Source organism: Arachis ipaensis, chromosome B06 (assembly GCF_000816755.2).
Source record: "Arachis ipaensis cultivar K30076 chromosome B06, Araip1.1, whole genome shotgun sequence".
NCBI classification, from domain to species: domain Eukaryota; kingdom Viridiplantae; phylum Streptophyta; class Magnoliopsida; order Fabales; family Fabaceae; genus Arachis; species Arachis ipaensis.
Window position 1 is genome coordinate 14,263,002 of NC_029790.2, and position 15,493 is coordinate 14,278,494.

The following is a 15,493-nucleotide window of genomic DNA, read 5'->3' on the forward strand; positions in this document are numbered from 1 at the left end:
GTGTTTTTATTTTTTATTTTTTGCTTTTTTTCAATGTTCTCAAGAAAAAAAGATAACAATAACATTTTATTTTTTGTTTTCATCTATTTTTTTCCATTTTTCTTTATAAATATCTAAAAAAATCCAAAAAATAAAAACAAAAAATAAATATGTAAACCAAATACACTCATATCATTAATTTTTTTCTTTCACAAAATTCTAAAAACTGAAAATATGAAAATAAAATTAAAAACACAAACTAAATGCACATATTTCTATTTATAGAAAAAAATTCTAATAGAAATATACCTCTTTAACACCAAAGCAAAGGAGTGCAGTGATAATACAATGTTGATGTTAGCAAAACCACACAAAAATATTTTTCTTCTAGATTAGCTTGATCTAAATGAAAATATAATAAAATGTTTAGTAGTTACATTAATAGAAGGATGTATTACCTCTGAAATTCTTCGTTTTTTGGATTTTTGATGATCTTTCTCATGAAGTATACTGTGGAATGGTCAAATGTGATTAGAATAATGAATAGCATTGCACAGTCATACCCATCATTGATATAATTTTCAGCCTTTATACAAATTCATCCCATTAAATGAAGCTGTCAACAACACGTGTAGAGAATTAGGTATTTTACACAGGGTGCAATAGCATGCACAATATTAATAGTGAGATTTACCTAGAAGTAAAACACATTGGGAGCACTGAGCACATTCATGCATAGTATAGATAGGATTTGAAGAAACATATCGCGTTATAAAAATTACAACATTCACTCCATGTTATAAGTATTGTTATGAAAAGACTAACTAGGTAAAATATACAGATAAAAATGTACAAATAAAATAACTTACCGAACAATTTCATGATAAATTCTTATGTTGAAACAAATTTGTTAATTGATTGGTATGATGATGATATGATTCAAATATATTTATTTTTAATAAACAAAATTTTCAAACCTAATAACAATTTATTACTGTTAAGGATGTTGTACAACTATAGTCATTATATCAGGCCAACTAAAATAAAAAAAAATTTAGAATACAATAACATGTATTTAGAAGAACAAAGGCTATTGGTTTTTTTTTCTTGAAATGGCAAACCCTGGCATCAAATATTCAAGACATATATCCAACAAAAACAAATTTCACAGGTTCATGCATGCCTATTATCCATAAAGAATACACATACAAGTATGCAACACGCTGAAGTGGAACAATTAAGTTATCAATGGCAAAGAAAGAAATTACAATTATACTCCTACAAAGACTTCATGAATAGTAAATAAAATGACAGCATACACCTGTTAATAAATAGACACGAAAAAATAGCGTCAAAGGAAATGAACTATCTACACTTTCTCAAATAGCAGATTCTGTTGTAGCATTTCTAATGGTAACCATGATCAACGACTGTCAACACAATCGCACAATCTAAGCCAGCAATCAACCCCAACCAGAATTAAGTAAGATGATCCACACCTAACATCATTGTAAATTATAGAAAAATTTCTTATTGTATTAATAACTATGAAATCTAAAATGATACCACTACAGGTACACAAGATTACTCTGTAAGAACCATAGAATTGCATGTTTCTCACCTAAAACAATACAGATCCAGATACACAAATGTTTTCAGTCCACAAGATCACTGTCGACGGACAAATTATGACTGACATGTCCGACAAATGGTCATTCTTCCTTTGGCGAAGCTTCTTTGCCAACAAATGAGAACGACCTTCATGTTCGGTAGCCAAACCCAAAATTCAGCAAACCCTCAACAAAACCAGTTGGATGAATCTTATAATGCGGCGGCTACCATCAATAAAGGAAAACATACCAAGGGTGGTCAGGAGAGCAAGAATCATATGGCCGATTTGTGGGGGGATAACTCATGTTTGTGTAGTGCTACGAGTGGATCGAAGAATTATGGTGTTTTATAGGGGAAGACAATGACCAAGTGGGAAGGTTTTGGGATAACACGGTGGGTGATGACATTTCCCTTAGCTTGCGACATGGGCTCATATAAATGTTTAGATTTATCTAGACGCTTTATCGGTGGCCGGGGTAGGTGGGAAAGTCACGAGGCATAAATGCGAAGCTCCTCTCCGGTGAATAAAATCAACATATTGGTGATTTTTCAAACATTATATTATTGCATGTAGTAATATAATCTTAAAAAAGAATCTTGATAAAGAAAGAACAGTAACAATATTTGATTGAACTTGATTAAGTATTTTAGTTGACATACAGTAGAATTTTTTTTTCATTATAGATAGATTAGCTTGTGTATATTTACTAATAATGTACGCAAAATCTATCTATTAATTTGAACAGTAACTACTTTGGGATGATGGAATTCGAATGGTGTATATGCCAAAGCTAACTACGCTATAATTAAAAAAATATTATACGAGGAACTAACTCCTCCTCAATTTACAAGGGAACCGGTCAGACGATTGGGTCATTGGTTCATTGGTTCAATCGGTGGATCACTGGTTGAATTGGTTGACCGGTCTTATGTAAATAAAAAATAAAAAATAATAAAAAAATTTAAAATTAAAATTTAATATACATCCTTTCACTAACATTTTAAGAATATCATTAAAATCTATTAAATAGAAGTAAACTATTTGATAGAAGATATCTATATGTATTATAATTTGCATATATATTAATAAGAAACATGACAACCTGGTGGCTGTGAAGGACATCTCTTATTAAGGACGGGGTTCAACCGATTGGATCGATCTTCATCAAATTTGATCCATTTTTATTGGTTCATTTTAAATTTGACCGATTTATTCCAATTCTTCACTTTATACAGTTCAAACATTGAACTGAACCGGTATAGGATCTAATTCACCGGTTTTACACAACTATGCAAGGAAATAAAAAAAATTCTACATTCATTAATTCACAATGCCAAAAAAGACTTTTGTACATGACACGTTTCTTTCGGACCTACTTCATATATTCAAATACAACAACTAATTTTAGTTTATTATTATTATCATTACAATCAAATATCCAAATAACCAAATCTATTAATATATAGTGGTTAACTAGTCAAACAGTAAATTCACACACTATTTAGCACTGTTAAATGATTTCTTAGAGAGTGACAACTGTCCTATGTAGTTTTGTTTTTTTTCTCTTCATAATAGGATGTTGAAACTAGCGTGACTGGACAATGGAGCCTAAAAAGACGGATGAAGCGTTGTTTTGCACAGAAGACTTTTAGGTAATTCAAACTTTGTGTATCCCTAATTCCGAAATTGCAATTTTCCAAATACAGTGGATAATCGTAGCATTTGATTGGCTGATAATACCATCACACGGATTGCCTTTCGTTGATCAGCCAAATGTTTTTATTTCAAATTCTAAACAAAACTCATTAGGGGAAATTTTTTCGCAAAAATTTTCGAATGAGTTTTAAACTTTTAATCTTCTTTAAAAAAATTTCGAATTTATCATTTTTCTTTCTCTCCCTCTCTCTCTTTCCTCAATTTGTTTCTCTCTCAATTCAATCTCACAACCATTCACGATTAGAAAAAATACAGAAGCAAAAAGGAAGACTGGAAAATGCGTGAATTGAATAAGAGGGCAAAGGGAAAGGTCTGCGAGTTTGATGGTGTTGTAGTTGGTTGGTATGCATGTTGAGGTTGGTAAACGAATCCTTCTATGGGAGAGGAGGCTGAGACCCTATAGCAGCAGCGACGCGTTTTGCCTTAGGAGTCGTGTTTAGCCGAAGCACGACGCTGTGTTTGCTTTTGATTTTACTTACTTAGTGTTTCGGTGGAATAGCTGCTGCGGTTTCAAACTTTGGTTCGGGTTGTGGATCTCTTGGTAATGTGAAAGCTGATGAGGTTTTCGAAGACACTGTTGTTGTTGTTCATTGAGCTTTGAGAAGTTCTTCATCGCTCAAGGTCTCTAAAGATGGTCAGTTTTGGGTAACTTAATCACTTTATAGAGTTTCAATCTTTCTTTTTTAACACTATTGGGCTTCAGTTTTCAACATTAGAGTTCTTTTCTTTTGCTGATTGCTTCAAGCATGATTTTTTTTGTCGTTTTTGCTTTGTTGTTTAGGTTTTGCACATATACCAACAAGTTACAGCTTAAAGTGTTGTCGTAAATGATTCTGTAATTCATGGGTAAAAATAGGTAAGCATAGGATTCTTGCAGGTTCCATCTGATTTTGTATTTATGTTTATTATCATTCTACATTGCTTGAATACCAAAACCGAAGCTGACATCTCTTGGGGCTAATATGGCTGTGTGCTTAATAAATATGGTTGATGATGGTTGTTAATAACAACAATGATATATATTATAACAAAATTAGTATTTCATTATAATAACATAATAGTGATAGGTGTTAATAGTATGCACTGAGAGTGATTCCTATTTTCCATAGGCCATAGCAAATTCACTATATATTCCTTTAATATCTTGATTGTAGATATTTTTACATTCAAGCAGAAGAGCTAACTTCATGCCTATTTCTTGCTTTCTGTGAATAATATAAGTTGGCTTTCTGAAAAACATTATTAGTTTTTGGCTTAGGCAATTTAATGTGATATTGGCAAAGGTTTTTAATGACATAGAAAAAAATCCTAGGGATTTTATTGAGTCCTTTCAAATGTGATTTCATTTGGGATAGGAATTTGGATTACCATTTCGGCTTCCCTATGATGAAAAGCTCCTGGCTTGCTTAAATGTTTTCTCCTAACTAATGAAAAAGGATAATCTAACATTGGTACATGGCTTATCCCTTTAGATTTTAATAATATATTTTTGTATTTATATGAGGATGTCTCATCTCTTTTATTTCTATTTCTGATAAAAAAATTTTCTATAAAAGAAAATAATAGTTATTTACTGTTTTGTATGTGTGCTATGCAGATTACAAATCTTTTGGATTGCACTTCATGGTCAGGGGCTGGACCAGGGCTAATGGACGATGTTATTCAAGGTGCTTTTCAAGTAGGACCAGTTGGTGGATTCAAGTTTTAGTCATCTGATGTATCTTTGTCATAATAATTTAATTTATGTCCTATTAAAATAGAAATTCTCATTATAATGGCTTTTTATGTAAATGAAGCTTATTGAAAGAGGATGTGAAGCTCCAATCTATACGGTAACTCACCTTTCTTTATAATTATTTTAGACTAACTATGAATTGTGCATTTGTTCACTCCGTGTTTACATCTTTGATTGATGATGTCTTTTACTACAGATTCTTTTAGTGTTCAGCTACCACAACATGTTAGAGATAGTAGGTTCTTCTATGGCATCCCCTCATTGAGTTTTCAGAAATATCTCAGGAACTGAAGACAATATACACATATGAGGTTTCATGATTTCTCAACCACTCCTAATTTGATTTTATTTGATTTGTTGTGCCTCAACTTTGTGGTAAACATATCTATTAAGAGAGTCTCATTGCTATTATCATGATCTCCCCTTTGATAAAGGATGATGCGGAGTTGGGGTTGAGGTTCAAACAGCAACTGTGCCATTTGTATCAAGATCATAGCTTACTCTGACCTGCCCACAAAATTTGTTCCTAATATTTTATTGTTGGATAGTCTGTATTTGTCTTTTATTAATTATATTGCTGATTTTTTTACCGTTTTCATGTCTTATGTCAGTTCTTAGACATTGAGAATTCGAGGTTGCAATTGACATGCATTGTAAATGTGTTAAGCAATCCTTTTATGTGTTAGCTATTAGGAATAGTAAATATATGAATAAGGAATTTAAAATGGCTTATAAGAATTCTTTTATTTGTTGTGTACTTATCTGATTTGTAGAATTATTGTACATAGAAGTAAACCAGTTTTTAATTTTGATTATTTGTGAGCAAAGTTTGTGAAATAAAGAGTGAAAAAACTGGAAATATTCCTTCGTTACAATTCCATCCCAACTCCTTCGTTCTACCAAAAGTATCCCTTTTTAATTTTTTTTTTCACTTTCTTTTCCATAGTTTGCTATATCATACTAATAATATTTGTTAATTTTTCAGAAGAAAGTGTCGGGCTTCATTTCCAAGTGTTTGGTACCCACTAGCATCTTTAAATATGTAAGTAGTCAGAGGAACTTCCGCAAATCTAATATAGTTATATGAATTTTTTTAGATAATATTTATATTTTATTGGATGATTAGGAGAAAATATGTAGGTGTTAGTTACAACTTTTCATGTGATTTAACGATGTTAAAGTTTCTTTTTTCTGCATTTATTTATTTATATTTTGTTTCAACTTGAGTTTTTCTTTCTTGGAAAAAATAAAAGAATGTGAATGACTTGAGTATGTGATGCAATGGTATGTGTTGTTAACATTCACCGGGTGGTTCATTGCATAAATAAGGAGGATGATTCAGAATGAAAAATAGGAGAAGCTAATAACAAGGAGCTTCGAGTGACTGATGGGCTGGAGTAGAGGCAGGTTGTTACTGTTGATTTAAGCGTCGGAAGAGATCAGAAATAAAAAAATAAGTGGATACATATAATGTGTTGATGAGGTTAAGTCCTTTCCAGACTTTTTTTTAAACCTTAAATTCAAACCTAAAAGTAGAATAACAATCTTTTGTATTAGGATCTGAAAAAAGCATTCTTTTTTTAAATAAAAAAATTTCTACAACAAAAAAACTATGTTAAATTGAGGAAGATATGGCATTTAACAAGATAAAGGTCTCAACTCTCAAGGTGTTGTCCCACATTGCATTTAGTAATAGCAATACTTGCTGGGAGGAGCTGGAGTAGAAGAGAAAGCATGGGTAGTTACCAGTCAATCATGGTTGCCATTAAGCCACATTAAATATTGATCTTGAATAGATTTAATCTTTGTTTGAGCAAACAATTCAGGCTATGCTTGGAAACAAGAATAAATTTTGATGCACATTCAGTAGGATATACACAAAACTGTATCATTGTATTGCTAACTTAAATGTTTCACTAAATTAAATCTAAATCTTAAATACCATTGTAGTGAGTTTTATATACTTAAAAAAGGTTATGTTGTTATAAATAAGATTATACTTAAATTTTTTACTTTTGTTTGATGGCTTATTTTTAAAAAATTTATACAGTTTCAAATTTTGTAATTGCCATTTTTTATTTGATTTTTTATTTATTTATTTTAGCTAACATTGGATATAAAAGTTATTATAAAATTGTGTGTATTGACTTTGTTGTATGTTCAATATGTTACTGTGAAAATTATTGGCTAATTATAAAATAGATGCATGAATTTAAGTTTTTTAAAAGTAAAGAAGTATATAGTAGATTGAAAGGATAGTTACATATTTGTTCTTATGGAAATATATATTAACAAATACAGAAAAGACAAACATTTTTGAAAAATAGCATTTCTTCAAAAGTTAAAATTCTAGAGAAAGTCCAAAGAAAAATGCCTTTTTAAAATCAAATTGTTTAGTTGCTGTAGTAGATGATATTAAAGAATAGTATATAAAAAATATAGTCAAAAGATGAGTCTTCTATACAGAAAAAATATAAATGGATATATATATCTTTTTTATTAGCAGTTATGATTTCTTTTTATCTTTTTTAATTTGAATCTTTCTTCTTGATAGTATATTTCTTTTAGGTTATAAAAGTTCAAAACATCATTCATATTTTTACATCACTTATGAATGGCAACATAACATAATACTTTGTAACATTTTTTTTTACTACCATCTTTTTCATTTGTTTAAAAGATTTCATATACTTTTTTAAACCATATCAATGCTCCTTTATTTTCTACAGCAAATAATATCCTAAAATAATTACATTCATGTTATTATTTATGATGTACAGACACTGATACGGACACGGACACGCCGACATGCGAATTTTAAAATCTTATAAGATACGGGGACACGCGTACATATAAAATATAAAGTATTTTTTAGATAAATCGTAATGATATTTTGATATTTTATTGATATTAAAATATATTTTTTAATTTTTTAATTATTTTTAATGTATTATTTTAATTATATCAAGTATGTAAAATATTTTTTGTTTTAATAAATAATAATATATATTGTATCTAAATTTATTTTAAGAATATATGTTCAAAATAAGACTGAACATGTTGACATGTCATAATATTTAGATGTGTCCAAGCATGTTTGGAGAAGAATTTTTTATTTTTTATTAAGACACAGTTGGACACAGCAGATACGCGTGTCAGAGAGTGTCGTGTCTGAAATGTATCCGACATACAGACATGACAACTCAACAAAGTGTCCGTACTTCTTAGGTTATTATAATTTTTATTTGTTTTGCCCGCGCATCGCGCGGATTTCTTGCTAGTAACAATAATAAAAAGCAAAAACCCGACGAGTTTAGTTCCCATAGCTATAAATCATATGGATTTTTTTTTTGGTCAGGAAATCATATGGATTAAAGAAGAAGATCCCTTACATGGGCCAGGCCCATGAGTTTTATTATTCAAATGATTTTACTGGACCAAGAATCATGCTTTTTTTTTAAAACGCATCTAAGATGTTCTCACAGCCATTTCTCACCAACCCGGTTTAGCTAAAGCAAAAGCACTAAAGCAGCTGGAAGACAATAACGTAATAAGTATACTAAAAATTAAAAGTACCATGGTTCTCATATTTAGGGCTGCACGCGGATCGGATCGGATCGGATCGGATATGGCCAAAATTTCGATCCGATCCGCACTAAAATTATCGGATCGGATTGGATCCAATATTCGCAGTTTTTAAGGTTGGATCCGATCCGATCCGATCCGCACATTTTCGGATCGGATCGAATATCGGATATCGGATATATTCACAAAACACAAAAATATTTTTAAAAGTTTATTTTTATTAAAAAAATATCAATAAACTTAATTTTTTCTATTCTTTTAAATATGTTTACTCTTAAAATAATATTAAACATACTTTTCTTAAATAATAAATTAAAATAATACAACATATATGATAATTATTAGTTGAAATAAAATATAAAAATAATATTTATTTATTTATTTCTTTATTTTTGCGGATACGCGGATACCAACACAAAATCCGCAATCCGATCTGATTAGTGTGCGGATCCGATCCGATCCGATCCGAAAGCCTTGCGAATCGGATCCATATCCGTAATTTTCAGATCGAATTCGAATAAATACCGCGGATATACGGATCCGATCCGATCCATGAACACCCCTACTCATATTTATTTCCAACGCGGGCAACGCACTAGTGCTACTTGAATGTAACAAATAACTGTGGCTACTCTGGTACATAATGAAATTTTGTGGAACATACAGAAGAAGAATAATAATGTATGATGAATTGTGTGTAACCCATCACTTTTTTAAATAAAAAATAATTTTACTATCAAATATATTATACGAGATAATATTCAATTTAGTCCTTAAACTTGCATGCGAATCTCAATTTAATCTCTGAAGTATCAATTTTTTCTATTTAGTCCTCAAACATTGCTAGTGTGACTCATCTTAGTTTCTAAAACAATTTTTAACGTAGACGTTAATAGAACACTTGCATAGATAATCGGATGTCAAACCGTATTATGTGAAACGACATTGTTTTTATTTTGGCATTCAAATAGCCCAAAATAAGTGATGTTTATTGAAACTTTTCCTCCCAAAACAAGTGATACGACATTATTTTTCAACTATTTGAATGTCAAAACCAAAATGACATCGTTTTACAAGTTCTAGTATGGCATCTGACTATCTATATCAGCGTTTATTAATATTTGTGTGCCGAAAATTGTTTCAAGGACCAATGTGAGTTATGTTTACAAATTTTAAAGATTAAATAAAGGCAATTGAAACATTAAAGACTAAATTAAGGCTCGTATGTAGATTTAGGGACTAGTATTAACTCAGCACTATACTTTATGTATATATTTACTCTATATGTGAGTATTGCCCACAAAGAATATGTACCAGGCTTTATTTTTTTATTAATAATTTAAAAGCAAGTCTAAGTATTTATGTAGAAATAGTAGAATGAGGAGGAGATGGTTTTCACTTGTCATATCTTTACAACTAGAACTGAGGAAGTAGCCGTCATTATTTAGAGTGTATAAGGGTAAATTGTGATCTAATTTGATGATGGACTTTTAATTTTGTTTGAATTTCTTCAAAACTTGGATAGAACAATTTCCCGCATAAATTGATCAGGTGCTGCACAAATAAAACAAAAAGCAGCAATGAGATACACATCATAAACTATATAACATAGAATACTAACCTACCAAACCTAGTTGAATTGTTGCAGGACATGCAGCATAGAATACTAAGAATCACATGTTGCAATTGAGAATTGTACCTTGAAGACCCGTGAAGAGATTGAATTGCCCTCTAGCCTGGCGTAGGAACATTTCTACCCCACTCACTGTTATTGCTCCAACTGCTTCTGCTGCTTTCAATAGTCTTGTTTTTCTTGGTGTATACACAGCATCAAACACCAACTCATAATCTTCCAAAGTTTCCTTTTAAAAACATATCAATTAATAAACCAAACTCAGCAAACAACACCACTTACCCTTTGATTTATATACATCAACGGGTGTATGTGTAAGTGTGTAACATCATATAGTTTTAGTTGAGGAGTAAATAACCTTTGCCATATCTGACCATTTGTCCAAAGGAGAAAACGACTCTCCACAATTCGAAAATTGTCCTCAACCATTCAAGTAATTTGTCTAAGCGGCCCTTGTAAAAAGTGACATGCTGATGTGTCGGGAGCCTTTAGACCACCAAGAGAGACCGTTTAGACCAGTTACTTGAATGATTGAGGACCGGTTAGAGATTTACAAATGTGGAGGATCGCTTTGTCCTTCGGACAAATATTGAGGGATTGGAGAAGGCATTTAGTTAGTTCAGTGAAATTATATTTTCTAAACTAGACTCCCATTAAACATCATTTCATTATCTAAAAGAATTTAAAGTAAGAATGTAGAACCTCTGATACTGAAATTCTGTCTGCAATATTAGGATGCATTCCTATTGGTGTTGCATTTGCAAGAATTGCTCCTTTCTCTGGCTGAAAAATGGCCAAGTCTTTGTAATGCAGAGCTTCACCAAATACAGCACTTGCAAGAGATTTTGCTCTGTCTGATTCAACAAAATGAGACTTAGGAAACAATATCCTTAAAGAAGTTCAAATAACAGTTCAATTTGTGAAAGGCATAATAACATGCTTTTAATACCAAAATCAATGTCGAAAATGACTATGCGAGCTCCTCTACTCTTAGCACCAAATGCCAGTGCTCTTCCAGCACCACCGGCACCAACTAGCACGAACAATCTTCCAGCAAGAGGTGAACTTAAGCATGCTCCACCATCATTGCAACCATGCTCTAGAATTGGTTCATAGATATATATATCAATATCATTATATCATCTCAGATAAAATTACACCTATTATAATCTGATCAAAGAACAATGACATTGACAACTAAAGCGCAAAATGCGCATACGTTTAATAGATTTCACTTTTAAGGATCATACAAAAACATTTGACAAGTTCAAAGCAGTTATAAACATAGCATTTGAGGAGTATAACCTATGAGAGCATCCTCAATAGCAGTGATTGCACCCTCACAATCTGTATTGTAGCCAACTAGCTTCCCATCAATTGGTCTTCTTACAATAGTATTAACAGCTCCTATAGACTGGTGAAGCACGAACCGAGACGATTTTATCACTTAATATTTTCACGAAATCACAAAAATTTAAGCTGATAGGAAGAGGTATATGAATGATTATGTATCTAACAAATACGATCAGATCATTTCATAGAAGATGGACTTCATCACAAAAGGACAAGCAAACCTGAGCAAGAGGATGGACTTCATCACAAAAGGTTAGAACTTTTTCCTTGTATGGAAAGCCAACACTGAAGCACAGAAGAAAGAAGCAGGTCAGAAATCACAAAATAAGAAAAAGGAATACCAAACATATAAAATGGGTGACACAAACATATAAATATGGCATACCTATAACCCGCAAAATCGGGGCTTGTGTAAGTGCTAAAGAATTCTTTAAGATCATCAACAAACATGGGGACATACATTCCATTAAATTTTGCATGTCTGAAAGTAGGATTATGCAGCAAAGGGCCTTTGCTGTGGCCAACTGGTTTTGAAATTAGGCCAAAAACTTTGGTATCCTCATTTACATGTTCCAATTTATATGCTTCCCGGAGAGTTTCCAAAGAAGGCATACCAGGGATTGGATTTCCATCCAAAGATCCATAGACAAAGAACCCTCCGAATTTCGGACACAGAAGCTGGCTTATTAACCCTCTGTCTCCAACAGAATAAGCAATTAATGGTACCTACAAAATTGTTACCACAAAGAAGAAACAATTACTATGAAAATTCTTACATCCATGTGAATTAAACCAATGAATATATGAAAATCACATGCCTGAGAATAGGGAAGTATACTAAATATTCTTTCAATTTCTGTAATGTCTTGTGCATTTGTGACAAGCTTGATGATATCTGCTCCAGTTGCTTTCATAAGTGTAACAAGCTTAAGGAGTTCTGATTTTGGAGGGGTCACTCCATCCACATAGGACGAAACAATTATTTTTCCATGATTACCATGGTTTTTCTTATATTCCATCATGGTCTTAAGACAAGAAGAAGCTGCCTGAGAAAACATTAAGACATAAATGAAGACAAATTGGACCAACCATACTTATACATGGTGGTACTAATATGTTTTTCTCCAAGAAACCAAACACACCTTAAGCTCAATGTCTATGAAATCAGCTCCCAATTCCATAGCAAGTTGTAATGCTTCCAACCGAATATTCTCATCTCCTTCGTATAAACCACCCTCCCATTTTGGCCTTCAATAACACATCAAGCACAGTATTAACCATCATGGAGTAACAAATGTATAGAACAGAAAATTTTGAATTTGTATCTTATCAATGTTTTCAAAAAATAACATATATATTAAATTTTTACGTGATTTAATTTTCATGCACTATGCTATAAAATAGTTTTATACAGACAAGTATGGTCACGTTAGTAAAAATAACTAATTTTTAAATTCACTACTTAAAAATTAATATTAACATATAAATCTGATTGAATTACACCATAAAACCTTTTACAATACATAAAAAATTAAACTCATTTTACTCATTTAAATATTTAAAAAATAATTAAAAAATAAATTAAATCTTCCAATCATTACTCTAGAATATAAGGCACAACTATTTCTGTGCATATAGGAGGCACTATTTCATAATTGTGTAAAGACAGAAAATAAAGAGACAATGAGAATTTGTATTTCTCTACTTTTTTTTAATAGAAAAAGTTATTAAAATCTAACTAGCACTTAACCAGCCAAAGAAAAGTGAGTAATTACACATTATTGGATGAAATCTCACACCATTAAAAATATCAATAATAACTAATTGATGGCTACAAATTACAAAATTTGCTGCCCCTAGCACTCCTCTTCTTTTATATATGTCTATATGACTATATTATGTGAATACTAAGATCCGCTACTAAAGTTAGTCACAAGTATAAAATACATATTGAAATATAAATACATATTGAAAATAAATTAAATTATACATATATTTATATACAAATACATTGGTAGCTGACATTGGTAGCTGACTTTAGTATAAGAATAGCATTTTTGATATCCATAATTCTATCTTGATACAATCTATCAAAATGAGATGTAATTACCTATAAGAAAAGAGGATAGGGAGAAGCTTATTGGTGAGGATAGTTTGAAGGTCATTGTGGGGGTGGAAGTTGGTGATATGGTCAAGGCTAACCTCAACAACATCAGCACCTTGTGCCTTTGCTTCATGCATTTTCTTCACAATTTGCTCAACACATTGGCTTCTGATTGGGGCACAAATCATAAGTGCCTCTGCTGAAACTTCGTTACTACCCATTTTCTGAAGGAACTGCACAGACACCCCTTCAACAAAAAATAAAGAATGAAGAGAACTGAAGTCAAATGTTGCATAAAAGTGTGTATATATATAGAATCAGAGAGAGAGAGAGGGAGGGAGGTGAAGTTGTAGTTGGTACAAGTCCTTTTCTACCATCCAATCAAATTGAAATGGAAAGAGTTATGTTGATCCAATATCATTTTTTTATTATTTATGCCACATTGGACATTTGTTGGTGACTCTAACGATGGCAAGTATGTGTACTAATCATCATAAAATTCAGTTTTATTAACAAATTTTGTAATTATTTCTTAAAAAATCTGAGGATCAAACTTTTGTTTTTATTCAAATTAAGTTGATGTACTAATAACACACAGTACACAGTTTTATTTCCGAAAGAATTCTTGTAGTTAAGTTTTTTTTTACACAAATTAAAAGAATTCAACACATTAAGATAGAAAAAAAATAATAAAATAAAGACAAATCTAAGGTTGTTATTCTAATATTATCATCAACAACAAACGTTATCAATATCATACCACTTTTTATAGTTCATGATCAATTTGTGTATGACATCCGCTACATCTGATGTTTTTTGTTAAAAAATTTTCACTTTTTTTTTTCAGTCACATATTTTTAAACTACAGATAAAAAAGTTAATAAGATAAAAACGAACTTGACTATTCAAGATTTAAATTTTAAATGTTAAAAAACACTAGTTATTTTATAATGACAAATTAATTAATATTAATTAATTAAAAGTTAATTATACAAAATTTAAATAGAAACTAATTGTCACAGTCGTGAAGTTCCATCCAAGAGTTGAAGAGGGTAAACAACCACAAGCAAAGGATGAGGATGACAAAATGGAATTTGGACATCATTACCTGAGGGAGGTTCAATTCAAACAACTTGGATAAGATGACAAAGAAATATTTGCATGATATATAATGCTAAGCATGTTGGAGCACAGAGAATGCAAGAGTAAAGGCATGCAGCCAAAAATGTAAATGTAAATGAAACAGCAAATTGTTCTTATTATGAATATATTTTTAGTAAGGTGATAACTATAATACTTAAATTTTGATACTTAATTTATTAAAAATAATTAAAAGTCAATATTTAATTTAAATAATATAAAAATAAATAATTTTAAAATATTAAAAACTTAGAAAAATAAGACAAATTCGACGTAGGAAATGAAAATATATTGAGAGTTTTACTGTTGAAGTAGTAGGTCAGCAAAGTGAATAAATAAACATAAGGAGGGGGGTAGGTGAGAGTTACTGACTAGATGATGTAGTCAGCATGAGTTGGATCCTTGTACCCAATCTCTGTATTGACCAGAAAAGGACAAGTGGTTAAGACTTAAGACACAGATCTCTCTTATCCATTTAGGGTTTTTTCTCTAAAAAAATACATTGCTGAATTTTAAGATACATTGTTAGCCGCAGCATCTTCTGCTCTATTTAAGGCATATGCTCGCCCCAAACACATTTTTTAAGGCATAATTTCACTATAAAATATTCAAGTCAAATCGTATTCTGCCATATTC

The 15,493-nt window shown here is 31.0% G+C and overlaps 1 protein-coding gene across 2 annotated transcripts; it reads right to left on the bottom strand.

Annotated features, from left to right (window-relative positions):
* On the bottom strand, positions 9,868-14,029 carry LOC107645860 (bifunctional 3-dehydroquinate dehydratase/shikimate dehydrogenase, chloroplastic). Of its 2 annotated transcripts, XM_016349987.2 has the most exons (10): positions 13,724-14,023; positions 12,756-12,861; positions 12,432-12,659; positions 11,999-12,339; positions 11,835-11,898; positions 11,566-11,674; positions 11,210-11,359; positions 10,963-11,114; positions 10,327-10,489; positions 9,868-10,181 (listed from the first exon to the last, which is right to left on the bottom strand). In XM_016349987.2, the coding sequence occupies exons 1-10, from the start codon at positions 13,936-13,938 to the stop codon at positions 10,138-10,140; spliced, it is 1,572 nt and encodes a 523-aa protein (XP_016205473.1). In that variant the 5' UTR covers positions 13,939-14,023; the 3' UTR covers positions 9,868-10,137. The 2 variants fall into 2 exon arrangements, with proteins under 2 accessions (XP_016205473.1, XP_020959723.1); XM_021104064.1 differs by lacking the exon at positions 9,868-10,181 and having other exon boundaries at positions 10,476-10,489; positions 10,963-11,110; positions 13,724-14,029.

Bases quoted from the DNA above. Each gene is read 5' to 3' on its own strand.
- LOC107645860 (XM_016349987.2), bottom strand. From the start codon at position 13,938: ATGGGTAGTAACGAAGTTTCAGCAGAGGCACTTATGATTTGTGCCCCA. The intron at 11,899-11,998 runs GTATGCCATATT...TCTGTGCTTCAG, and splicing joins CCCGATTTTGCGGGTTATAG to TGTTGGCTTTCCATACAAGG. The intron at 10,182-10,326 runs GTACAATTCTCA...TTATTTGTGCAG, and splicing joins TCTCTTCACGGGTCTTCAAG to CACCTGATCAATTTATGCGG.